Below are 26,546 nucleotides of genomic sequence, written 5' to 3' on the forward strand. Positions count from 1 at the left end.
GCAGACTCTTGTTCATCACTGGTGAAAATGCTTAGCTAGTGGTGGTGACTATGTTGGAAAATAGAGTTTGGTAGCAGAGAGTTTGTTCTATCAGGTATTTTGTTGTGCCCTTTGTCTCTGTTGCAGTTTCTATAGAAACGAGGAGGCGTTGCTTTTGGAAGAACCTGTATTTGAGGCCTATTTGTAAGGAAGCAGCTAATAGTCTTCATTTTTAGATGTGTTCAAATCATTTTCTGCTTACTGCTGAGATGGATTTGTAAATTACAGCTACATAAAATTGCGTTCGTCTTTAAATTATGTTAACTGCAGGGAGTTGTGCTGATATGTAATTAATACAAGGAAATGTAATACACTGCTTTTTCCCCAACAGAAACTTACGAGGATTTTGAAACAAGAGTCATTGAGGTAAGCATTACAGAACTTTTCAAAGACTTTAATTATAATTATTTTATATTGAACTTGTAATTATTTAACTGTCTTCACTAAGTCAGTGATACAGAAATTAGTCTGTTTCAACTGCATGACACAATCTGGCATTCTGTTCATGGAGACTTCTCTGTTGAAGAAATAATATCTGATTGGAATGAGTGGCTATGAAATGGGAAGTGCTTTCAGATAAAGCTTTAACAGTTCCCACGCAACTGTAATGCAAGCAGTGTAGATTCTAAAATACTTATGTCTCCATTGCATGTCCTTGTCATCTTTTTTCCAACGCAGAGTAGTGCTGCTAATGTGTAACTGATTGTGTGCGATCCCTTGGCTGGTGTGATGTGATTATCTGGTTGCTAAATCCAAGTAACTGAAGATATTTGCTCACTGTTGGCGATGCTTCAGGCTAAAAGTCAAGGTCTTCAACGCTGCCAATAGAAGTTGTTTTGGAGGCCCACATTTTTCGTGATGATTTCGACAGAAATGCCACTCAGAATGTGGTCAGAGAAAGTGCTTTTTAAAAATGAGAAAGGTGAATTTTGTTTTGAAAACAAGATAAACTATCAGTAATAGATTTTGAGTAGTGAATTGTAAAGTGTCAGTAGTGTAAATATGCATTGTTGTTTCTCAATGGAAAAGCCATTCCTGGAGAATATAATGCATTCCAGAACAGACCATTAACAATTAGAACTATGCATGCTCATGCTGTATTGCAAGTTCTTTTGTCTACCATTTATGTTATTAGTTTTTCTAACTTCAAACACGTTTGTTACTATGGAAACCATGGAATTACTTGAAGCCTTGTTGGGGCAAGTCCTGGCTTCAGAAATAAGCTCATTTCTTGTGACTCATTTGCTATCAGTCTGGAACCAAATGATGCTGAGCATCCAGAAAAGGCAGTAGTTCTGAAAGTCAGAGCACTATTTGCGTTCCCTTCTCTTCTACTCATGTCCTAACTCTGTGAGATTTGTGGTAGCTGTGGCCAGCTAATTTCCAGCTCTATCAGTGTTGTATACAGCTTGAAGCTTGAAATCTCAATCTGTTGTAGCTTTTCTTGTCAGTTTATAAATACTTGACATGCTAGAAAGGACTCAATATTTTGCTGAACTGACAGAGCTATTAGAAAGCAGAACTCAGCAAGGTGTAGCCAATTGACCACTTCCAGCTGGGTGCATCAAATTGGTAAGTTTGGCCAAGTCTTTCTTGTTTATAAGCACAGATCTTATTGGTGAAGGAGAAAGAGCTGGGAGAAATTCAGTGTTCCTTTGCAGCCCTCTTTTATTGGGTTGAAATCTTAGAGCTGCTTTTGTCTCTTGGAGCCCTGAAGCCAACTACAGGAGCACAAAGCAGGGTGAATACCTAAGAAATTGTGAGATCCTGGATTGTGCTTTTAATAAATTAAATTAAACCCTGCTATACAAATATCAGGGGCATAAATCAATCCAGTGGCTTTGTGTTGAAAGTAATTGCATAAACTTGTTTCTTCAGAGTATTCTCATGTTGCTTACTTCGGATGAAATTGCTTGTAAGATTTGTCTCAGAGTTATCATCGAAATCTTATTTGCAATTAATATTTAATTACTTTATTATTGGAAAAAGTATACATTGAAAAGACTGCTTTAATTTCTAACCATGATCTTAGAGCTGAGATATTAACCTGGAGCTGTGCACGTTCTCTGACAGAAACATACCAAATCTCTGCTTCATACAAACGTTGTCTTTCTATCACTGTGAAAAAGAGTGGCTGTCCACTGGGTTGCTACACAGTTTTAAATAAGTAGTGCTGACTGTTCATCACTTTCCCCCTTGTCATTATTACAGTTTTGCTTATTAGCCAGTTATGTGAAATACTGCCTGTATTTTTAGCCAGTGTTGTGTTATACCACTGTCTAGACACGGTGTTTATACCACTCTGACTTTGAATTTCTGCTTAGTTTCACTCTGAGCATTTCATCTCCTGTTCTGCTACCAAAGCTGACTTGCAATGCCTGTTTTGGAAGGCATCATCCTTTCTCTGTACCACTACCAGATACCGTCCTGTATCAATCTGTGTTTATCTTAAAAACTAAGTTGCTATTTAAGATCGACTTTGAATTGAATGAGTGAGGTGGTAGTGGTATGTACAAGTACAGATGAAATAACACACGTGTGAAAATTAATGTGCAATGTTTTTTTTAGATGAATGTTTGATCACAATTCAGTACATTCCATATGAAAATTCACAGGTAGTGTACTTCTGTGGACTGAAAAAGGAGTTGCAGGCATACCAACAAACTGGTTATTTTTTCAGCAATCTTAAAACCTGTTTATCAAAATGTAAAGCACAACTGTATTCTTTTTGCTGTTTCCAGGGCGGTGTTCAGCCAGTCTGTCACGGTGCACACAACCATTTGCCATAACAGTCAGCCTGTGCCCTTGCCTCTCTCTCCTCCCACGTGCCAGTTTCAGCCCATACCAATGGCACATGGCTGGTGGTTGTTGGGAGCAATGGGTGTGTGCCCAGGGCTGTGCTGAGGGTTGGACACAGCTGCCTGAGGGGCTTGCTCTTATTTGCAAATTGGTTGAAGGCTGAAGGGAGCACCATGATGAATCTTTCCTCCCTTTTCACCTTGGGCACGCTACAGGTACCTTACTAACAGCGTGTCTTTAGCCACTGAAACCCATTCCCCATAATTTAAAGGAAGGGAGGGAATTGTCAACTGTAATCTTCATCCCAAATGTAACAACAAAATGGATTTCACCTTTCTCATGTCTATCCACTTCCCAAGTGTCGCAGCTGCAAAGGGCTTGAAAACCATTTGAAGTGTTCTGCTGTCTTGGAACTTGCCATGTAGTTTACTGATTCTGACATTCCTTTCTCATACTTAAGTTAATGTGGAATAAGAATTGATTTTTAGATTGTACTTCTGCTACAGTTAGTGTTACAGTAAGTGTTACAACCTTAACAAGCCTTGCAGGTCACAGTGTTTTCAATTAATTGAAAGGTCATATTGGAGAGTAGTGGCTGTTCCTTTGTTACTGTGACAAAGCAGCCAGTTTGGATTCTACATTAGGTATTTACTGAATGGGGCTGTTCTGTATCTCTGTAATTATTTACAGTTAAATATATTAAATAACGAAAAACTGATTGCTATGTAGCACTTCTGTGTGCTGTAGAAATCTTTCACTGCTTCATTATATCTGAATAATAAAAAAACACTTGAAAGGCGGACTGGGGAGGTACTGTTATGATGTTGCCACAGGTGTGAGGAAATAGGAATGTATTTTGCAGTAAAATACAACTGCAAAAATACAGGGGCTGCTCCAAAAGTAATGCCTCTGATGTTACTGTGTTGTGCCAGGCTATCAGAGGTTGATATTGGTGGTATGGCAGTAGAGGCGGAACCTTCCTGCCACTGTTCCATTACATTTTATTGCTGTATGACAGATGGTAGCAGAGGGGCAGTCTGACAAAAATACCATTGAGCCTGGAAGTGCATGTAGAGCAAACATGTGGAACTGAATTCCTCTGTGTGAGAAAAAAAATGATACCCATTGACATTCACTGGTGCTTGCTGAACGTTTATGGAGACCAAATAGTGGATGTGAGCACAGTGAGTTGATTGCTGATACGTTTCAGCAGTGATGGTAGCAATATGAAAGATGAGCCGTGTTCTGGATGACCGTAAAACAAGCTGTCACACCATGAAAGGAACAGCGTCCCAACGTGCTCATCCATGGAAGTTGGCAGATTGCAACCAGGGAGCTGCGTTTGCAGTTAGATATCGGTTTTGATGCATTGGAAACAATTGTGGCAGTGTTACAATACGGCAAACGCACAGGATCAGAAAGAACACCACGTGCACCTTTTTCAGTGCCTTATTGAACCAATACAAGGCTGAAGGTGGCAACTTCCTTGATCACATCATCATTATATATTATATATTACTCTGTTTTCCCGGAAGCCAAACAAACCATCAGCTCTGACCATCACATTGCTGATGCTGACTAAGCTGAAGGCTTGAAATTCTCAAGTTAGACCAGGGAAGAAGACAACTTGCAGTACAATAACACCAAGCCCTATATCAGTGTGAAGAGCATGGAGGATATTGCCCATCTTGGCAGGACTGCCGACTGTAGCCACTGTATAGTCTGGATTTTGTGATTTGACTTCCATCTGACCAGTGAAACAATAGCAGGGACTGTATGTAGGTTTTGGTTTTGTGTTAACTTGTGCTACTTGAAGCAGGTTGCTTGGGCTATCTTTTCCACCTAATCACAGAATGGTGGAGTTGTGCAAGCACCTCTGGGGGTCCATTTGCTCCAGACCCCTGCTTCAGTAGGGCCATGTAGAGTTACTTGCCCAGGTAGGTATTGTCAAATAAATTCTTATATTTTGGTCTAAAATCACAGTGGTGGCATTGAAAAACATAAATAAAAAATAAAGCCTACACGATAGCTTGTGTTATGACACCATTTACCTTGTAATGTGTTCAAAATTAGAAAATGAAACCTAGTAGTCAAAAAGGCTGGAAAGCATATAAATGTAGTGCCCCCTTTGAATTGTTCATGAATGTGAGCTTTCTGAGGATGAAGATAGAGCATTAAATGTATTATGGACCTGACAGGTATGTTTTTTGTTGTCTGATACTGAAGTTGCCAGCTGCAAAAAGTCTGTCTGTAGAGAGCTTATTTTTTGTATTCATATTTTTTCTTTCTGCCACTTCTTTCTAGTAAAGATCAGTTTACTTGAAATTGTACCTGGGATTGTACCTAGGCTACTGCAGCCTTTTAAGTGGCAGAATAATTGCATTTTCAGTCAGACAGTTGTGTTGTGTCCTGCCTTTTTTAAACCAAGGAAACACTTACTGGTGTTTAAGTATTTAATGATGGAAAGGCAAAGACTTAAAAAAAAAAAAAATAAAAAATAAAAATCAGGTCAGGCAATAGATTGTTTATATAGGCCACAGCATATATATGTTGGTACTGTCCTTAAAGCAAAAGCTACTTTCTGCAGATAAATGTATGTGGATCCTTGTGTTTGCGGATAGAGCGTGGTATGATGTTGAGCTGGGTACTGAGAATGAATGTTGGCATTACCCATGGCCTTGCTCTTGAAATCCAAAATAATTTCTTGTTCTTTTCAAGGCTATCTCTTTCCTATGTTGTAGGTAAAACTTCATATGGACTTTATTCTTTTATCTGTAGTTGGTTTTTTTGTTTGCTTGTTTAATTATTTGGTTTGGGTAGCTTTGTTTTTTCTTTTTTGTGTGTGCTCTTTTTCTTTCTTTCAGAGTCTGTAGAAAGGGATGGAAGATGATAGGACAGAAAAATGTTTTTAACGCTTGCATACTGAAAATTACTTAACCAGTTCTTCCTAAGATGAAATCAATCCAAATAAATTGCATTGAGTGGATTATGGGTGGATATTCTGAAAAGCATCTGAATGGTATTTTCCCAGGAATCAAGTTATTGATGAGCTCTGCTGGAGGCTTTGAGAAGAAATAGTTTTATCCTGTAATCAATATAGTGTGCAGTAAACGAAGCCAGATTTAGAGCTTTTGCCTGCATCTTGTCTTTGTCTTTTTCCGTATTATCTCCAGTGGCAGGCTTTTATGACTTAATTCTCAGTTGAACTGACACAAGATTAGGCGTACGTTGCAGAGTTGTATCATAGTATTGGCAGTTCATAACTGAGTTGGTGTAGTGAGAATTGATTCAAAACCTGTAATTTTGTAAAGGTGGCATTTTTTGTCAAGTGAGGTTGGTTGGATGGTGGTTATTTCTGTACTTTCTCCAAATGCCAAACTGTATTCAGGCATGGTTTTTCTTGATTACATGAGACCTGTTTCAATGCAGCATTTTGCCTCTGCTGTTGCATGGCACTTTAGCAGGACTGAAGAGAACAGTCAGAATTCTGAGAGTATGGTCTGCTCGTAACTGGTGTGGGGTGTGCTGCTCATTAGCAAGGCAGGGATAGAAGTGCCTAATCAGAAAAACACAGGAATAGCAGCAGCCAAATGGCTGGAGGTTTTTGCAATGGAATTAAATGTTTTGCATGTTTTCCATGCAATAGGATGTCACCTGAATTTACTGACTCATTCTGAATGTAGTCCTTGGCAATTATTGATGGGGACAGTGCGGGCAGGTTGGTTACCTGGAGACTCTTGACTTGGGACACTTTAGGAATGGAGACACTGGAAACCACTAGGCTTTCTGTACCAAACTACAGAGAATTGTCTTACCTTAGGAACAGTTGGTTGGTTTTGTTTTGTTTTGCATGATGAAAGTAATGTCAAAGTCAGAAATAAAGGTTTGGTGAAATAAAGTGAAAGAACCATGTCTTCGGTGTTTCAGTATGGATTGTTATAAAAGGTACCTGGAACTGTGCAGGAATATCTGTAGGTAGTATGAACACAGAAGATTCTGTCTCGCGCTACAGTAATATGTTTTGCATCCACTGAGCAACTATGAGTTGCCTAGATGTAGCAGGGAATCATAAGTAGAATATAAGCCATAGTTTCAATTTTCTATGAAGTAGCAAGGAAACACATTCGTACATGTTTGCTTTAGGAGCACAGAATTATTCTCAGTAGACTTAACACTTGTGAACAAAAGAACATTCCTTAAGGCACAGTCAAAAGCCTTTATAAATCATTGGAAATAGTTTTTTAACTGTTGTTTTTGCAAAGGGCGCAACCAAAAAGGCTTGTTATGAAAGGAAATGCTGCTTGAAATTACAGTGTCTGAGATCTATTGCTTGACATCCTTGACTGAAAAATTATATGGTATAAGTGATACTCTGAGTAATAGTTTACTTAAAATGGGATGTTGGCACATATGTATTTTGGGGTTGTAGAGATGTAGATTTTGATTTTAGAACTGCAGGCAAATTTTATGCTCCAAGAATGATACCAGTGATGTCTTTTGACTGATAATGAAAGTTACCTGATGGTTTCTATGATGATAACATGTGAAGCAAGCTGTTATAGGACAGAACGAGAGCTCAGACAGGAAATGTAAATGTGTGCTATAATGTCTTCAGGTTGGATTTCTTCAGGAAAAAGTTTAACCACCAAGAGGGTAGTGAAGCACTGTATCGGGCTGCCCAGGGCAGTGACCACGGCACTGAGCTTGCCTGAGTTCAAGAAGCATCTGGATGAAGCTCTCGGTCATGTGGTCTGATTTTTTTGGATGGCCCTATATGAAGCCAGAACTTGGATTTGGTGATCCTTGTGGGTCCTTTCTAACACAGGATATCCTGTGATAATTTTTTTTCTGATGTTCTAGGAGTTTGGCACGCTGCCTGCAACTGCAGTCATCCTACGAAAAGGAAGCGAAGCCATCTCAGACGTGATGTGGCTTCAGGAATTGTGCTCAGATATGTGCTGTAGCATGAAACCACATTTAGGCCTACTCTATGTCAGTAGGGTGTTTGGATTGCATCATTTTACATAGTGAGCTATGAAGGAGGATTTTATGCATGTTAGGGAACAATTATCAGGACTAACCTGAGCTTTGTCTATAGTTTCTCTGCAAATTGAACTTATTTCTAACTTGGATGAGAATTGTGCCTGGGATTTATCCCAAAGCTGTGATGAGTCAGCCTTTGTGAAAAACCCCTCAAGTGTCTGATCAGAAACTTTCATTCGATTTGTTCAGTGAGGGGTGGAGGAATCTATTTCTGTGTAATGGTTCTTTTGCTTACTGTATGCAGTCAGCACACAGGGGATGGATGCAGAGTGAACAGGATGACTGAGGCTTCCTCTTAGCCTCCTCTTCTCTAGGCTTACAAACCAAGGGACCTCAGCTGCTCCTTGTTCATCTTCCTCTCTGGACCTTTCACCATCTTCATAGCCCTCCTTTGGATGCTCTCTAATAGTTCTGTGTCCTCCTATTTTGCTTTGCTACTGATTGAATCTGGATACAAGAAAGCAGCAGTCACATCCCTCAGCCCAGCTTCAGAAGCTGGACCCAGAGCTGCAGGATATGGTGGCCACTCCTAATATCTCTAACACTGTTCTACTTGGTGGATCTGGAAGCATAGCAGCCTGGCCTTAGTTGGGCTACTAGATTCATCTCTATCTCCTTATCAGGCCGTGCTGATATTTAATATGAATCCACTAACTTCTCCTTGAGAAGAGTAGCAGAAGACAAACTAATTTACCTTTTGATGCGCTTCCCCTGCCACTGTTGACCATGTGCATGCTTTCAAGGAAAATATCTCACTGTCCTGTCACTTGTCAGCAGGACTAGTTTTGCCCTACAGCTAGCTTGTGCAATTTAAATCATGGAATGATAGAAGTGCTTAGGTTGGAAAAGGCTTTTAAGATCATCAGTCCAACCACAACCTAAGCAGACTACCCTAACTCTTAACAACCAACCCATTGCCAAATCATGACCCTGAGAACCATATCCAGGTGGTTTTTTGATACTGCAGTTTTATGTTATACCTGAGAGAAGCTCTGTCACTGTGGTATGCATCTACTCTGTCCCTAGTGCTTTGCACAGAGAAGAGAAGGCTGATACAGACACAATCTAGCTAACAGGAATTTGATTTTGTTTATAAGACATGCAGTTTTATTAGTTTATTCTCTCAAGTGTACTGACTTCAGCCTTTTAGCTGCATCCCTCTCTAGGATCACTTGCATGAAAAGGATTTTCTTTTAGCACCCTTCTCTCGTTTTATTTTCTATCACCTTGTACCATAGTATTGGACCAGAGGATCTTCTGCCATGAGGTGTTCAACCTGCGTGGATGCTCTCATCAGCAGCAAGTGAGTAGCAGTGGTCACAGGTGTGGCCCAGAGGTGCCCAGATTGTGCTTTGTAGAAAGGAGGGGTTCCTATGGACAGTCAGTCATGTATTGTTATTTTTTCTTTTTCACAAGAGGAAAACTAACAAAGTATTGGGTTTTTTTCCTGTTTCTAGCACGTTACAACAAGCTGTTAAGTGCTTGGAATAACAGTGGAAGGACTGCAGCATCCTTGCAGGCTTCTAACTCCACCTTTGAAACTTTGCTATTCCTTCTATTAAGGAAGGTTTGAAGTGGTTTCGTTCTGCATTTCAGATGGAAGAACAGTATCTCTGTGCTTGAAAGCAAGCTTAATCTGCGTTGTTGGGCACTGAGTAATAGAAACAGAGACAGTCAATTTGAGACACTGTGATTAAGGTTGAGCATGTGTGTTTTGGAATTGAAAAAATTGACTTCAAATCTAGCTTGAATTGCAGTCTAGCAAATAAGGGTAATTGTGTCTTAGTTTCAGTCACAATTTCAGAGGTCATGCTGTTTTAAAAGTGGCAAGCTGTTACATTGTGTATTAATTAATTCCAGTGCTGCTTAATGATACGCTTTCAGTTGAATTGCTTTAACTGCAAAATGGAAGGGAAGCACTTCTGAACGCACTCCAGCAGAGCGCTGATCACTTTGATGTAAGGAGGCACGGGGGTGTGCAGGGAGAATCTAAGGACACAGTTGTTCCAGCAGCCATGGCTGCCTGGGCACATTATCAATCTCGAAAAACCTTTACAACATTTCAGGAGAGATGCAATAGCACTGATTGTGATGGGTGACTGAACACATTTTCCTTCAAAGCTGTTCAGAAACAGCTGACAAGTGCAGTTTTAAGAAGAGGCTACTGGAGAAGCTCATTGCGTGTGTCTTTCCTGCCACCTTCTGGGTAGGGTAAAGAATAATCTTGAGTTGACTTCTGCAAACATCACGTTACTTGTTCTTGGCAATGTGTATGTCAACCTTTCATTATGTAAAGTGTGTATCTAGATTGCTCTGCACAAACTTTTGTCTTCCTCCTCAAAATAGCGTTCTTTCAGTGCTCCTGGGGAGAGCGTCGCTCTGCTTCAGTCTCTTCCTTTCATCATTCTTTTGCATTTCCTGTAAATAACCTATTTCCACAGGTACTTTCATTGTAGAGTGCTTGTGTTTTAGCTTGCTCTTGTGAGCAGTGAGATTGCAGAAGGAGTAAAAGCTTGGAGTAAGCAATTAGTAAAGCTGATTATTCTTTGAAGCCCTCTACAGAGCACGTACATTGAATTTAGCAACATCTTTATTTTAATAAAAGGATGAGTGGAATTTTTCAGAAGTACTTAGTTCTAATCTGTACCCTGTGTTGTCAGTAGGTTTTGTCTTATTGTGAATTTCAGTTAAACTATTGAAGTCATATTGGAATAATTTCCTTTCAAATAAGGAGATACAACCAGAGTAGCTTACTGAATTATATATGGGGAAAAGTGGGAAGTGCTGTTTAATTTCTACACTAACAATGAATATTTAAATTAGCTCTTATTATAACATGGGAAAACCATATTGGAGCTTCAGAAAAGTAGAAAACAAGATTTTCTTGATTATAGATGTACACACACAAACACATGCATATAGACATACGAAGAAATAAGAAATAAAAATGTTCAGCACATACATACCTCAGAACAGGACAAAGGATCTCTGATAAGATGTTAGACCACGGCTGTCCAACCTTTTGGTGTGCCTGGGCCTCATTGAGTGAGGAGGAGTTGGCTTGTGCTGTGTATAAAATATAGTTAGTGTAATGTTGAACTGTTATCTGTTGCACAGCTAAACACAACAGAAGTAGTGAAATAACTTCTTGTGTGTCTGAGTACAGATTTTTAACAGCTGCTATTGAATGTCTTCAAGCCAGTGTCCTGCTGCAGTTGATGTTCACTGGCAAAGGTGGTATATATTGAAACACTGCACTGCAAACTTCTAATTCCTCTCTAGTAAGCAGAATCTCTTTTAAAAATAAAAAAGATATAAAATACAGATGGGTTGTGCTGTAACAAGATGCTTTGTGTTTCTTTCTTCAGGTGAAAAATGTGTTTTGTATGAAGGCGAAGGAAGGCAGAAAAAAATCAATACGTGCTTTAGTGGCTGTTGGAAATGGGAAAGGGGCTGCAGGTACGTGTGTTTGCTGTGTCTGAAAGATTCCAAATTAATCATTGCTCGTAACGGAGCTTTTGAAGATGTGAGGAAACATTGTATGCCAGAAAAAAAAAATTATGCTTTTTTCCATTTATTTCATTTATTATGTCCTCCTTAGACATGAGGATACTTCTTTGTAAGTATTGCTGCTTTTAGTTACAAAGTAAGGACTGACTTACTGGTACTCCCAGGTAACATGGACTGCCTTGATTCAGAAGTTTGTCATTAATCTATTAAGTCAGAAGACCATGAATTTCCTTCAGACTCCTCAGGAAGCTCTCTTTATTGAAGTTAATCCTAGAGAAAAGCCAGCAAACCACATTTTCCTACAGATTTTGTGTTTGTACTTTTAAGGGAAAAGAGCACTTGTGACTATTCGAGTCTATTCCTGTAGTCACTTCAGTGATTTGCAGTTTGACCCATTTATAGGTTTTCTCCATTACAATTTTTATAAAGGTCTTTTCAGCAAGCAATTTAAAGTCCAACCTTAGAAATGCTCTTTATGACATAAAGGAAATGGGACAAATCAAAAGAGATGGGATATTATGAAAGATCCAATAATACAAGCTATGAACAGAGCTCTTTTCTTTCTCAGCAGAGGCTGGAGAAGGAATACTGATCAGAGGGATTCAGTTCAGTTTTATTCTCTTTATAACAGGAGTAATTAAGCACAATTATGCTGAACAGTAGCACTTGCCAAGCTATCTCTAGAAGTAATCATACTGAGAGGATCCCATCTAATATTATGGTACTGCTTCATACATCAGTAAGATCAATTAGAGCAAAGACGTATGACTGAGAACTGGCACGTTGTGCCATGTTCCTCTCCTCAGAAGTTAAGAATATGTTCTAAAGTAAGTAATTGTAATTCCTACTTCAAGTAAAGAGCTTAACAATCTTGGCCAGAAGAGCCTTTTTGCTGATCAGAGTTGGACTTCACAAAATAAGGATAACAAGAATTCTACTCTACTGCAGCTTCTGATGGGATTGTATGCAGAGTAGATTTGCCGGGAAAAATCCCCAATGGTTTTATCTCAGTCAGTGATCACTGTTGATGAGGAACAGTGATGATGAGTTTGTGTTATGGTTACAGATTTTATAAAGGAGGAGATGTCATTGTAAAACAAAACAACAAAAACAGCAAACAGAACAAAAGGGGGAAAAGAAAACAAAACTGAAATTTGCCCAAATGTTTATGTGCCTTCTGGGTCCTGCTGATAAGTCTGTTGGATGGATAGGATCCAATGTGTTTTCATAGTAGACAGATGCAATTCAAGACATGGGTAGATTTGGCCTTTTATTTCTTAGAACATCACTTATTGGATGTCATTTGAGCCTTAGGAATTGTTAACTGATGTTTGTAATACACGTGCTCTTTGTGCCAGTGATACGCCTGCCCAATAGTAGTGCTGCCCTCCTTGTTCTTGTTTATGTGCCACTTCTATGATTCCTGCTGCATGTGCTATGTGCACTTACTTTCATGTGCTCGTGAGGCCAGGCAAGGCTGATAAGCAGATATTAGTACTTCAGCACAGTCACACAGAAAAGCCTTTGTACATGGGATCCTTCTGGATAAATAATATTGAACGATATTGCGTACTGGTAAAGCAAAAAGAGATGTTCTGTAATGTGGTGGTATTTAAACTTATTGCTTTTTTAAAATCTCCAAAGGCTAGCAAGTGCTCACTGGAGATAGGAGACAGCACACCTGGGAAGTGTGCTGTTTGTTACAGGCTTTCTGATCCTTTTTGTCAGTTACAGAAACTATCAAGCATTCTTCATCTTGCGAGAAATGCTTTGTTTTAGTAGCCAGCATTTGAGAAGGGTCAGAATCTAAGCCTGTGGGATAAATTGTCAGGACTGCTTATAAAAGCTGTGCTGGAACCATCTAATTGTAATACTGTTTAATTGTAAAGGAATCCTTAAAAGAACTGCAAAACCACAGTGTACTACAGTGAGTTTCCAGTTGCGTTGCTTAGGAAATAGCATACATCTTCAACTGATTTTTTCATGTAATTTTTTTTCCCCCCCAGGCTATGTTTTATTTAAGAAGGTTCCTTGAATCTGTTAAGTTTTTCTCCCTGAGGAGGTAGACTTCTTTATGTAAATACAAACCAATGTACATTAAAATTCCTATTAGATGTCAAATAAGCTTGCAGATAAGAAGTCTGTGCAGAATTAAAAGAAGACTGCTTAAAAAAAAAAAGTGAATAGCTATGAAGTAAATAATCCAAATAATAGAGGCAGGAATATGGGATGGTGACAGAGTATAGGAAATTACGTTTGCATTGTTATATGGATGTACTAAAGAAAATTCTATTTTCAGTGTATGTGCAGAGCTTCCAACTGTTGGAAATAAGTAGTCTCTTTTTATGACGAGCTTGATGGATATCTCTGATGAGATGTACGTAGGAGCTTTATTAAGACAGCCTTATTTCCAGTTGAGTACAGTTCTTCAGAACTTCATCTGTTTGAAATATTCAAATCTGGATGGGCTCCTCAAGGTGAACGTTAGCTACAATTTAGAGGGGAAGAAAGGAATGTATACACAGCACAAGGTGTCTCCAGCAGAACACAGTTGCTCTGAAAAGCTCTGCTTATCTTTTCTTTGAAACATTTTTTCGTGAAACATTATCATGTCCTTGAAGGCATACTTTAATCTCAAGTGAAGGTTGATTGAATTGATCTTGACCAAGCGATCTCACTTCTGGAGTTTTCTAATGCTGTGTGTGACTTCATTGTTGGTACGTTATTAGTGAGCTGTGTGTGCATAAAAGGATAGCACAGTTTGCTTGCATTTTCTTCTGCAGGACTTAAAAAGTGATGGAGAGGTCCTGGGTACGTAGTGTGTGTGATAGGGAAAACTATCAAGTATTAACCTTGACCTTCTGCTACTTACGATATCAATTTCCAGAATTGTGCTGATGTCCTCTATTGCTTACAGCACCACAATAGTTGGGATGCTTTCTTAGATCTCTCCCAGTCCATTTCTCCTGTAATATCTGCAAGAAATTAGAGAGTTGATATTGGCCAACGAGTCCAACTGCATTGATTTTCTTTTTGTATGGGGCACTGTGATACAGAAACCCTGAGCCTCAGCTGACACAACAGAATCATTAAAAGACCAGAAAAAGCTTTAAAAAAAAAAGTAAATATTTTTAACTCAATCTGTCTTGACAGCATTGGATTTGAGAGTTCATAAAAAAACGGTTGTCACATCCTCCTATTCGTTCCATAAGCTCAGTTGATGCCCCACTTTCTTTCTCTGTTCTGTTGGAATGTATATTTTGCAAATACACAGTTCTGTTTATAAAACATGTTTTTAATGTTTTCTATTTTGCTGATATAAACCCAGCCTCCTTTGTTTTTAGGGCTTTCAAGGTGTCATTTGTACAGATGTAGTTCATACATCTGTCAACTTCCTTATTTCCTTCTTTCATTTACTTCCTTTTAAGCAGAAGACTGATTTTTATTAGATGAAGCAGCCATCTCTCTTCAGTTGTTTGAAACATGTATAGAGCAAATAAAAGAAATAAGCCTTATTTATCTTTGTTTAACAACAAGATATTCATAGTTCTAAAGTTTTTACTTTCTAAATGTGGTTTTCTCTGGGGCTTTTTTTGAAAATCATCTGTGTAATGGATTGGAAATAACTGGTAGTAGTCTTGGTTGTGAAATTCACTGTTTTTTCCCCCTCTTCTTAAGACACTGCTTCACACATTTCACAGTAATAAAATACTTTTTGTCTTTCAGGTTTTGCACTGGGGAAAGCAGGCGACAGGATGAATGCTTTACGGAAAGTATGTTGATTAAAAGCAAGTACAAATATTTCATACCAAAATATAAGATGTTATATATTTTTTAATTATTGGTATATTTTTAGTCTACACAAACACGTAAAGCCATGCATGCATACAGTCTGCTTATAGAGTGGTGTGTAGGACTTCCTTTTCCATGTGTATAATGGCCTTAAGGAGGCTTCTTTAGGCTTCAAGTGTTTATTTATCCATCTACCTTAATCTAGTTTCTGTTTCAGTGGTCAACAAAACATCAAAATGGCAATGCTAAAATGCACAGTTAAGTTGTTAGTACCCTGTGAAGTCTTTTGAAATGTTCAGTGATTAGGAGGGTGCAGTTATTAACTTGAATGTTTTCATTTCCATAAGTGGATCAGATCTGTCAGGCCAGCTTCTGAAGTTTTCTTTCTTGCTTTTTTTTTTTTTTTTTCCATTAAGATAACTAAACAGTGGTAAATTTCCAATGCTTGGCATAAAAATTCACAACAAAACTTTTTTTTTTTTTTTAGGCAAAGAACAAAGCCATACGCAGCTTACATTTCATAGAGATGTATCAGAACCATACAAGTAAGCACTGTCCTTTTTGACTCTTCAGCTTTCAGCAAGCGATGAATGCACTATTAAAAGCTGATTGAAACTAGTTGCAAAGTGTAAAAAGATAACTAAAACCTTTAATTTTAGAATAATTTAATTTTTACTTTTAAAAAAAGGTTTAATTCATTGTATTTGTTTAATTTGTGTATTACTTAGTTTCTTCAGCATGCTTTATGAAATACTAGCCCCAGATTGTTTTAGCTAGACAGTAGTTCAGTCTACTGATCCCTGTGCAAAATAAACTGCTATTAACTGCAGTGAATATGATTTGGCTCTTCTCTTTCACTCAGGTTTGTATCAACAGTTGTAGGATGGTCCGTGAAGAAGAGTTCTGTTAAGATTTCATAATATAAGCAGATGTTGCTAAAATACTGTGGAGAGATTTATCTTCCTTCTGTTCTCCTATTCTTCAGTTCTTTTTGAATGCTTAATGCATAGTATTTCAGGGGTTTTAAAAACATGTGGCAGTAATAGCAAGAGCTGATCTCTGCTGTATGGATGTCAGCTATGGCTGGACATCTTTTCTCTGCAGTGGACCCCACTGTGCTTTTTCCCTTTTGCCATTCAAACATGATTCCCTGTTCACTCAATCCATGTATACAGAAAAGTCCCAGAAAGGCTAGAGAACTCCGTGGTGTGTTCCATGGTAGCTTTTTGTGAGTTTGGTTTAATGGCATACAAGTCTGTCTGATATCAGGTGTGATACCACTATACCAAATACTCCGTTATCTTTTGGGGAAAAAAAAAATGTAAAGATGGTACCTTACAATGAACATCTTTAACCATGTTATTTATGTAGATAAATGTTCAGGATAGTACAGCTTTGTCTTACAACTATGCAATTGCAGTTATCCTTATGAGTCTGTCTCCTGACCATTAATATTTCACATTAATAAATTTGGGATTTGATTTAAAAACTAGTGGTGTTTTCCCCATGCTTTCTGTTCTGCTTAATCTGCTTAATCTTGTCTGCAGTATAAGAATTCAGTGTGCACAGGCTGAGTCACTGAATCAGATGTGAACAGCAAACACCAGGGGAAATCAGTTTGGGGTTCCTTTTGAAACAGGAAGACTGAGATGGCAAATTTCTGTACAGAAAAATCTAAGAACACCAAGGCCTAATGGAGCAATTTTAAGTTAAAGCTGAGATATTAAGAAAATCTAAATATAAAGAGGAAGGTAAAATTGCATCACAGAACTTAGGTGTAATGCTTTTGTTTTTTTCTTTCCCTCCTTTAGTTTATCATGACATTACTGTGAAATTTAAACGCACAAACATCCGCATGAAGAAGCAAAACAAAGGTAATTAAGTTGTTTGGAAACTCTGAAGTTTTATTAATGAGCAACTGATATTTATTTGATGGAGTTAAATCTGTGCAATATTCATTTACTTCAGAGATATATCATTCGTTTCCATCTACCAACTGCTGAAGATAACCAGTGATAACCAGCTGTCTTTCACTAGAAATACCTGCTGTTGAGGACATGGCTTTATTTTTGTGAATCAGGATTTGTTCCTTATGCACTGGTGGGAGTTTTGCTGGCTTTCTGCTGCCCTGCATGCTTCCCGTTGCAATTCAAAATACTTGTAGTCTACAGTAGTAGTAAATTGCTGTCAGTAGTTTGAAATTTGCAACTCAGCATGTCTGATGTCAACAGTTCAGCACAAGAGAAGGCAGGCAACTTCACCCAGGCTTCTCTGATCAGTATACTGGTAAAATATGTCACCAAGTCACAGTAAGTACTCAGATATTTATTTTCTGATAGGGCTGTCTCCTGGTCAGTGATAATAAGCAGTATTTCATTCCATCCTAAATGATGGCACTTGTGTGGTTTATATTACATGGTGATGAAGAAAGTGTGCTTGCTCACAGACGGGTTTCTGCCTTTGCCATTGCTCATACTCCAAAGAAACAAACAAAAAAATAGAACCCTGACTGCAACAGTACAGTTTTTTATTTGGAGAAGTTCTACTGTATTGTCAGACTGGAAGTTGAGAGGTGGACATGGCTGCATTCTCCTCGCAGCTTTAGCCAAAAGAGATGCGCAGCTTACCACGCATCATCTCTGTCTGCTGTCACTGATAGCTTCCACCTAAATGCTGAACTTTTGAAGAGACATTACTGACTTTGTGCCATCCCTTTCCTCCTCATCTCCAGAGCTGTTGCAGTGTATGCTTTACCAGCTGTTGAAAATGATGGGGATATATCCAGAGCAGCCTTGTATCTTGATGTCACCTTCCTCAGGATTGCAGTGTAGGAATTCTTACCATATGAAGTAGTTCAGTGAAGTAATGGTTAGCTTATTTCCAATACACTGTAGTTTTCAGTGTGACCTTCTAGATTCTTCCCGTTTTTAAGTCATTAATGGTGATATGAGGTCATTTCTTTGCATGAATATTGGAGTTAAACCTTTGTATGTAGAGTCATAGAATAGTTTGGGTAGGAAGGGACCTCAAAGATCATCAAGTTCCAGGCTCCCTGTCACAGGCAGGATTTCCAGGTGCTAGATCAAGTACTAGAAAAAGATTTGATTCTACTTGTTTAGCTTAACTTTGCTTTCAAGATGGATAAAGCTGCTATTTCATAGAAAGTGGGTGAAGTTTGCTACTGAGTGCTCTTAATTGACACTCTAATATTAATATACAAACAGGAAGCAAATTAATCTACATGACTAGTTATAATTCACTTCAGATTCGTTATGATAAGACCTAAATTGCAGGAAAATGTAATGATTAACTCATTTATGAGAAACAGGATAGCTTTCCAGTTAGAGAACTATTATTGTGTTCTCCTGCTTTAATTCATTAATTCCCGTAGCTGAATAAGCTGAAACACTGACATTTTTTACATACTCCTTGATTATTTTCGTGTGCATCTGGTATTCTTCTGCACTGTCACATTAGTAATACGAGAAGATCATAACTCTGAACATTATTGATGTATTTCAAAAACGTCTAAAATTTCGGTGAATTTTCAACAATTTTTATTAGATGATGTCTTGATTCTGAGATGAGGGGTTTTTTGTTCAGTATAACAGTAAAATTTAGCACAGGCTTGGAAAAATCTTTACAAGTCAACAAGAACAGCGTTGGCTGTATGCTTATCTGCAGTTCTGCATTTAAGGAGCACTCACAGTTGAAAATTGGCTAATTTGGCCTGTAATTTTTTTTTGGGTAACCACTTTGAACTAAAGACTTACCTGCTATCTAAACTAGACTAATCTAAAAACTACACTGCAATTTAGTCTTTAATATGAGGGAAAAGCATGCAAGGAGCAGGAGTAACACAGCTGAGCTACGCATTTAACTATGCACTTATGAATAATGCTGTCACTGTTCAGTGGAAAGGAAGATTCTCATTAAATGCTGTTATTTTCTTTCAGTAATACACAGAATAAGACATACCTTCCAGTCTCATCTAGTGTGGCACTCCTGAGCCTCAGAAACAAGAACAGTGTAGTAGTGCTACCTTCTAATTAATATTACATAATCAGACTGTTGTCCTCTTTTATTTCCATTTTAGTAGTACTTTTGAGAAGCACAGTGCCTTTTTGCTGCTTTCTGTTTTTTCTAGGAGGCATCTTTCTGTAGCTTGCGTGTTATTACTGCCCTGCTCAGTGAGGCTTTTCCATTCATAGAATCATAGAATTGATTGAGTTGGAAGGGCCCTTTTAAAGGTCATCTAGTCCAACTTGCTTACAGTGAACAGTGACACCTACAGCTAGATCAGGTTGCACATAATTTGTCCAGCCTGACTTTGAGTGTCTCCATGGACAGGGATTCCACCACCTCTCTGGGCAACCTGTTCCAGTACCTCAGTACTCTTATCATACAGAGAACCTTTTTTCCTCATATTCAGTCTAAATCTCCCTCCTTTTAGTTTGAATCCGTTTCTCCTTGTCCTTTCACAACAGACCCTGCTAAAGAGTCTGTCCCCTTCTTTCTTATTACTCCCTTTATATATTGGAAGGCAACTGCTCTCAGGTCTCCCGGGAGCCTTCTCTTCCCCTGGCTGAACAGCCCCAGCTCTCTCAGCCTGCCCTTACAGGGAGATGTTCCATTTCTTGGATTATTTTCGTGGCCCTCCTCTGACCATGCTCCAGCACGCCCATGTCTCTCCTACACTGAGGACTCCACATCTGGATACAGTATTCCAAGTGAGGTCTCACAGTTTCAGTGTGTGCTCACTGCTTCTTGTTCTGGCACTGGGCACCCCTGCCAAGAGCCCAGCTCCATCTTCTTTGTATTTCCCCTTCATGTGTTTATGTACGTTGCTAAGGTCTCCCCATACCCCCTCTTCCCCAGGCTGCGGAGCCCTGGCTCTCTCAACATCTCATAGAAGAGATACTGAAGGGACTGAAGCATGTTGGTGACCCTATGTTGGACTTTCTCAAGTAGCTCTTTCATACCAGGGAGCCCAGAATACAATGTGCTTACTCCAAGTGTGACCTCACCTCTCTCAACCTGCTGGTAGCAGTACTTCAGAATAGAATAATTTAATCCCAGTTGAAAGGTACTTACAAAGTACAAATTCAGGGCTAACCAAAAGTTAAAGCATATTACTGAGGGCATTATCCGAATGCTCCTTGAGTACTGACAGGTATGGGGCATAAACCACCTCTCTGATAAGCCTGTTCCAAAGTTGACTTGACAATGAAGAAGTTTTTCCTAATGTCTTGTCTGAACTCCTTCTGACACAACTTTCAACGATCGCATGTTTCCTGTCACTGGATACCAGGGAGAAGAGATAGTCTCCTTCTGCACTTTCCGTCCTCAGGAAGCTGTGGGGAGTAGTGAGGTTGGAGAAAAGGAGGCTAAGGGGCGAACTAGACACAGTGACCTCAGCCACTCTTCACAGCAGATGCATTCCAACTCTTCTGCCAGCTTTGCAGTATTCAAGATGAGGCTGCATCAGTGCTATTCCTCATCCTTGGTGGCAGCAAATTTATTTTGTGGTTGTCTTTAGGTGGAGCCAGAGCTCTATCCAACCTGGCCTTGAGTGCTTCCAGAATGGGGTATCCACAGTTTCATTGGGCAGCCTGTGCCAAAGCCTCACCACCCTCATTGTAAAGAATTTCTCTTTAATGTCTAATATAAGCCAGCTCCCTTTTAAACTGTTGCCCCTTGTCCTATCTCTGCTTGCCCTGATGAAGACTCTCCCAGTCTTTTTGAAGACCCATTTATGTACTGGAAGGCTGCAGTGATGAATCCTGCAGATTCCAGGAGCCATATTTTCTCCAGTGTGAACAATTCCAGCTCTCTCAGTTGATCAATGTGCTTATGTGGCTGTGAAGCCCAGCGCTGCTACCCTGTAGCTGTAATTAATATGCATGAAAAATATACAGTTATTCATAGTTTTCACAGTAGACCATCTTTGATAAGATTCCTTCTGCTTGCTGATGACATTACAATTATATGGTTATATATGCTGAAGCCTCCCACTTTGCATAATTTCAGCTGGCCAATTCAGTATGTTCCCAATTCCTGCACATAGAACTCAGTCAATGACCGTAACAAAGCTTAATGTTTTAAGAAAAAAATAATTTAAAAAAAAAAAGTCATCACTATAATTAAATGTCCTTTTCTTTGTTCCTAATCCCTGCAAAATGTAGAAAACCTCTGTCAGATAATCAGGATTACATATTAAACAAGTAGAAATCCAAGTTTCAAGAGTTAGGTAGTATGAATATCTGAATGTGAGCTTAACTCAGCATAGTGTCTTAGTGTGGGCTGGAGTAAGGTTTTCTTTCCAAACTCTTGTTAGGGGCTGCCCAGAAAAGCTAATGTAGGTTGCCCATCACAGCTTGTATTAGTTAGGAGGACTGCATTTTAAATGCTTTTCTTGATTACCTTTTTATCAAAATTCAGTGTGAGAAGATTAGTTATGTTTTAAATGACCTTATCCTCTTACGTAGAGCCTCCTGAATTAAACTGCAGTACTGCAGCTGGAGTGCCACAGGCAAGTTAGAAAATGTCTGAGCACACTTCTACTCCACAGCTAGAATTTGCAATTGGAATCTTGTGCTTTTGTGTTTGGCATAAATTTTGTTCAGTGACCGATAGAGTAATTTGCTGGCTTCTGAGTTTCGTGCATTAGCAATCTGCAGAAACCTGGTTGAATGGTGTAGGAGAGAAGCAGTGATGCAAAACACTAGAAATAAAATGCTTTTAGTCACTGAAAATGAAAGTTTGACAAACAGCTTTCCAGAAATCATTCACATGTGTCTACCTTTTGACTTTTATTGTAGCATGGAAAGCAGTATTTTTTTTGAAAGAACAAATGACTTTGAATGGTTATAGTTTATTTTCCAATTACAGGTTAGAAAAAAAAGGAAATATTAGTGCTGTAAAACATATGCCATTAGAATAGGGTTTGGTTTTTTTCCTCATTTACTCCAGCAGCAAAACTGTTCTGTAGAGAGGATTAATCGATAAACTGGCTTTTCAGCTTTTAAATAAAGTACATTAGAACTATCAGAAACCAATTTGTGAAGATTAATAGAGCTAGGCCGCATGAAACAAGTCTCTTGGGGAACAAGAGAACAAAATTGGATGCCTCAAAAAGTAAGTCCTTCATTAAAATCTGGCAAGTGTAAGAAACCAATTGCTAATACACTGCAATTATACCTTTGAGATAATATAACGCTCTCAACTGAAGATGGAGCAAACTTCTGTTTTTGTGGACTCTGGAATTTGTCTCTCCCTCCCACTCGCCCAGGTTTGACCTGTGGATTGCACTCGTGCCCATGTGTTCTTTCAGTGATCTTCACTGCCCTCAAGAAGAAGAAAGCAATTGAGGACCACAGTGCTCATTTGTCCTTTAACCTTGATAAATTCATGCCACTTTTTGAGCCGAGGTGGAGTCTGTGTTTAAACCACATTTTCCTGTTGGAGCATTACTGACTTCCCTTTACCTTGCTGGCCCTTCCCAGTTTCTCTACCTATGCTGGGTTGGAAAGGGGTGGGAGATTCTGACCTTGCTGCTTCTGTACCTGCGGGCAGCAAGTCCAGGAGGCGGCAGTGTTTGAAGCACACCGGTTGTTTTACTGTACCTTCACAGTAGGAAATGAGTTCAAATCTCTATAGATGAACTGAGACTTAAAGTCAGATTTATCATCGTTAAGATTCAGTTGTTGAAACTGCAAAGGAAGCAGTTTTGAAACTATTGTAGGTATTGTTTTTTAGAAGGTGTGGTGTGGTTCTTGTTTAGGCATCTCCCCTTGCAATGGCTTCATTTTAATGCTCTTTTAAGTAACCTTAAGTGATCTTGCTTCTTTGCTAATCTTCCATATTTTTTTAATCTGGGGAAGTCATTTATTTCCTGAGTGGCAGAAGAGGATTACCTTTTCTTTGCTGAATGTTCTTGGGAGTGGTAAGGAAGTTGTCTGTAGAAGACTTCTTACTATGTTAATGGCACTCCTAGGAAAGTAGAATGCTACTTAAACCTGAGGTATTAAAACAAACAAAACAAAACAAAAACAAAAACAAAACAAAAAAAAAAAAAAAAAAAAAAAAAAAAAAAAAAAAAAAAAAAAAAACAAGAATGGTTTTATGGTTTGAGTTTAAAGGTGGTGATGTTTTCATTGTTTTGTATATTGGCAAGTGGAGTGTATTTACTACAAAAAGAATGTGATCTTTGTTAACATGCCAGCAAAAATTGGGAAGAATGGTCTTCCCAGATTGGTTTTACCATTTTTAAGATACTAGTATGTTGTAACTTAATAGGTAACAGACACAGATGTGAGAAAGTCTTGGTTCTATTTTTCCTTAGCTAAGTTATTATATGCTTACAAGTAATCGTGTAATACTAATTTATACTTTCTTTTTTTCTTTACAGGGTATGGTCTTCGTTGCCACCGAGCTATTATTACCATCTGCAAACTAATTGGCATTAAAGACATGTATGCCAAGGTTACTGGATCTAAAAACTTGATTAATATTACTAGAGCTCTCTTTAAAGGATTGACAGAACAGGTAGATTACATTCCTTGTGGTTCTGTTAATTAAATCAGAGGACAGGATGGGATTGATATTGTAGTAGTCTGTGATTTAAAAATGTTATATTCTGCATTAATGCATGTTACTAACATGTCAGTGTGCATCCTTGTTAGCAAGATGCACTTTTTCTGGCAGCCAGACCTCTTCCAGAATCAATTTCCTGTAGAATAACATGGTAATGCTAATTACCTGAATCCCTGCTGCTTATTATTAGCTTATTTGAAATCCACAAGGATCCTTCCGATGAGTCTTTCAGTTTATGCAGCATTGAAAATGTTTGTTGGTAAACATTTTTCCTACCCCATATACTGTGTATATATTTGACCTCAAGTAAGCCAACATCATGCATCATTGCTCCTGAAGTTAATGTTTTCTTAGGGATGATTTAAATTGGAATCAGCCAGAAGCAGGAAACGAAACAGCCTTTCTTGTAATATTAATTAGCCTGAGACTTTTAAAAATAGTTTTGTCTTTTTCCTGCTCCCTCTCTGCCCGCAGGAGACTCACCAGCAGTTAGCAAACCAGAAAAACCTCTACGTGGTGGAGTTCCGGGAGGAGCAAGGCCCACTGCCCATCGTCGTGGCACTGCCCGAGGGCACCGTCCGTGAGGATCCTGAGCCTGAGGATGAGGTTCCAGACACTAAACTGGAGTGGTGTGAGGTTAAAGAAGCTCAGGGAATAAAGAAATCGCCCTGGGCGAATGTTAGGCGGACAGTATGGTAAAAAATAAAATAAAATCAGTACCTTTATCTCTTCTGCTCAGAGATGCGGCTGTGAAAGCCCAGCCCAAATGGGCAGGCTTACATTTCAGAAGATGCCTACAGTAGATTTCATACCGTTCGTGTTGCTGCTCTCATTACTGCCATTCAGTAGCAGTTTGCTTTCCCACAACTCTTCTGATCACTGTTCAGCTAGGAACATACGGAAGAAAAGAGCCAATGGACATTCATTGACTTCAAGCATGCGTTTACTTGATTCCTGCAGATGTGTAATCAACAGATCCCGTGTTTCCTTCATAAATTCTTGGGAAACGACTGAAAATACAAGATTGTGGAAGCAATAAAAAATCCTCAGAATGAATTTGCTGGAGGAGTTGTCGTCTTTTTTGCAGAGTAGTGGGGCAACTGAAATCAAGAAGGTAGAAGATTTGTAGCTCAAAGGAGATAGGCAGTGATGAAGGGCAACAGCTGAATCTGTGCGAACACTAGTTGTGAAGGCTGGGGGAGTTCCCCAATTGAAGCAGAGCCCAAATATCTGAAGACAGTAATCTCTCAATCTCCTATTTTAGCTGGTGTTGGAAGCACAATCCAAAACCTGCAATCACATCTTTCTTACAGAACTTGACTTTCCTTTGCATATGTGCTGGGACAGGACTTGGCTTTCGTTGCTGCCAATTTGGTTCTGAGAAAAGCAATATCTTGAGCTCTGTCCAAGACTTAGTGTTACAGCTGTTGAGATGAAAGAAAAAAGAGAAAGTTTGTGATGTGCTTATTCTCAGAGAAGGAGTATACCCCTTCATGTAGTGGATCTCCAACTGAAGCATGCAGAGGTAGGTGCTAGAAGCTAGAATAGCTCAGTGGTTGGGAGATCTATCACCCAAGAGCTGGAGGAGGTTTAAGGCCCTTCTTGAGCCCACAAGATAGCCACTCATGGTTGACTGCCATGCATCTGAAGCAGTGCTTTGTCATTGCTGTCCTCAAAGTTAATGGGGTTTTGATGCTTAATTAACTGAGAGAGAGAGCAGAGTGGGGCTCATGGCATCCATGTGATGATCGGAAGTGGGGAATGGTCCAGAAGTTTGGCTAAGGAGGGAGAGAAGCAGACACAAATCAGGCTCTGCTCCAGACCCACGTGAAACCTTGATACTTTCACAGAAGTTAGCTTTTGTGGGTTTTCCATTTTCCAAGATTATTCATCTTAATACAGATGACTGTATAGGTGTCTTTACCTAGCATTCATGAGCTCATCATAGCTCATCACTCACTGACAAAGCTCGCTGTAAAATGAGAAACAGCAGGCTCTCCTGCACTATTTCATGGTGCTAATTGTAATTCTCTGTTCAATTTCTTTGCTTTCAGACAAAGCAAATTCTGCAATTTGGGAGAAAATGTAAGTGCTTCTAACTCAGTGCATCCCTGGAGGCAAGGTAATTGAGGTACCTGTATGCAAACATTTGGGTAACCACTAACATTACGGCTAAGGCATTCTTCAATTTAGCAAGAACAACCGAGATAACAATCTGGACATAGTTAATGAATGATATACGTCTGTAATCTTGTTTGCATCAAAAGACCTGAAGTTTTACATACCTTCAAGTGGCTGGTTTGTTTTTAACTACAGTATTGTTACCTGATCTCTACAGTGCATGCTTGCAGACCCTTGTTTTTCTTAGGAAACTGGATTTTAAATGCTCCCCGAGAAGGCTGGTTTATGGCTTTTTAAACGGGCTCTTACTGACTTATGTCTTCAAGGGAATTCTGCAGATGGAGAGGATGCTAGAGATCAGGTGCTAGGGGTCCAGAAATGCCTGACTTTTGCTTTTTAGGAACTTATCTTTGTCTGTACAGACATCCAGATCCCAAATGGATGTGGTCCAAGTGGCCTGGTGAAGCTTTGTGTGAACACTGTTGTGAGCTGCCCAGCTTAGAGGGCATGACAGACCTCATACTGGACAGGGTGGATGGAAGGGCTGGGTGTGACAGGCAGTGGAAATCTTTGAGTGCTTTTTTCTGTTTTTCTTTGCATGGAATATGCCTGTTGCTGCAACTCACCTGCAGCTCTGCTGCATCTCC

The 26,546-nt window shown here is 39.1% G+C and overlaps 1 protein-coding gene across 1 annotated transcript in view; it reads left to right on the forward strand.

Annotated features, from left to right (window-relative positions):
* MRPS5 (mitochondrial ribosomal protein S5) overlaps window positions 1-24,834 on the forward strand; it is a 42,285-nt gene extending 17,451 nt beyond the window's left edge. Inside the window, exons 5-11 of the mRNA XM_042820484.1 lie at window positions 371-405; window positions 11,250-11,340; window positions 15,118-15,164; window positions 15,671-15,728; window positions 16,995-17,057; window positions 23,594-23,730; window positions 24,253-24,834. Of these exons, the coding sequence (XP_042676418.1) occupies window positions 371-405; window positions 11,250-11,340; window positions 15,118-15,164; window positions 15,671-15,728; window positions 16,995-17,057; window positions 23,594-23,730; window positions 24,253-24,477 (656 nt within the window). The 3' untranslated portion in view covers window positions 24,478-24,834. The remainder of the gene's footprint in view (window positions 1-370; window positions 406-11,249; window positions 11,341-15,117; window positions 15,165-15,670; window positions 15,729-16,994; window positions 17,058-23,593; window positions 23,731-24,252) is intronic.
* Window positions 24,835-26,546: the final 1,712 nt, after the last annotated feature.

The sequence above is a fragment of the Centrocercus urophasianus genome, unplaced genomic scaffold (assembly GCF_019232065.1).
Source record: "Centrocercus urophasianus isolate 14NV4802_14NV808 unplaced genomic scaffold, USGS_Curo_1.0 seq_10, whole genome shotgun sequence".
NCBI classification, from domain to species: Eukaryota; Metazoa; Chordata; class Aves; order Galliformes; family Phasianidae; genus Centrocercus; species Centrocercus urophasianus.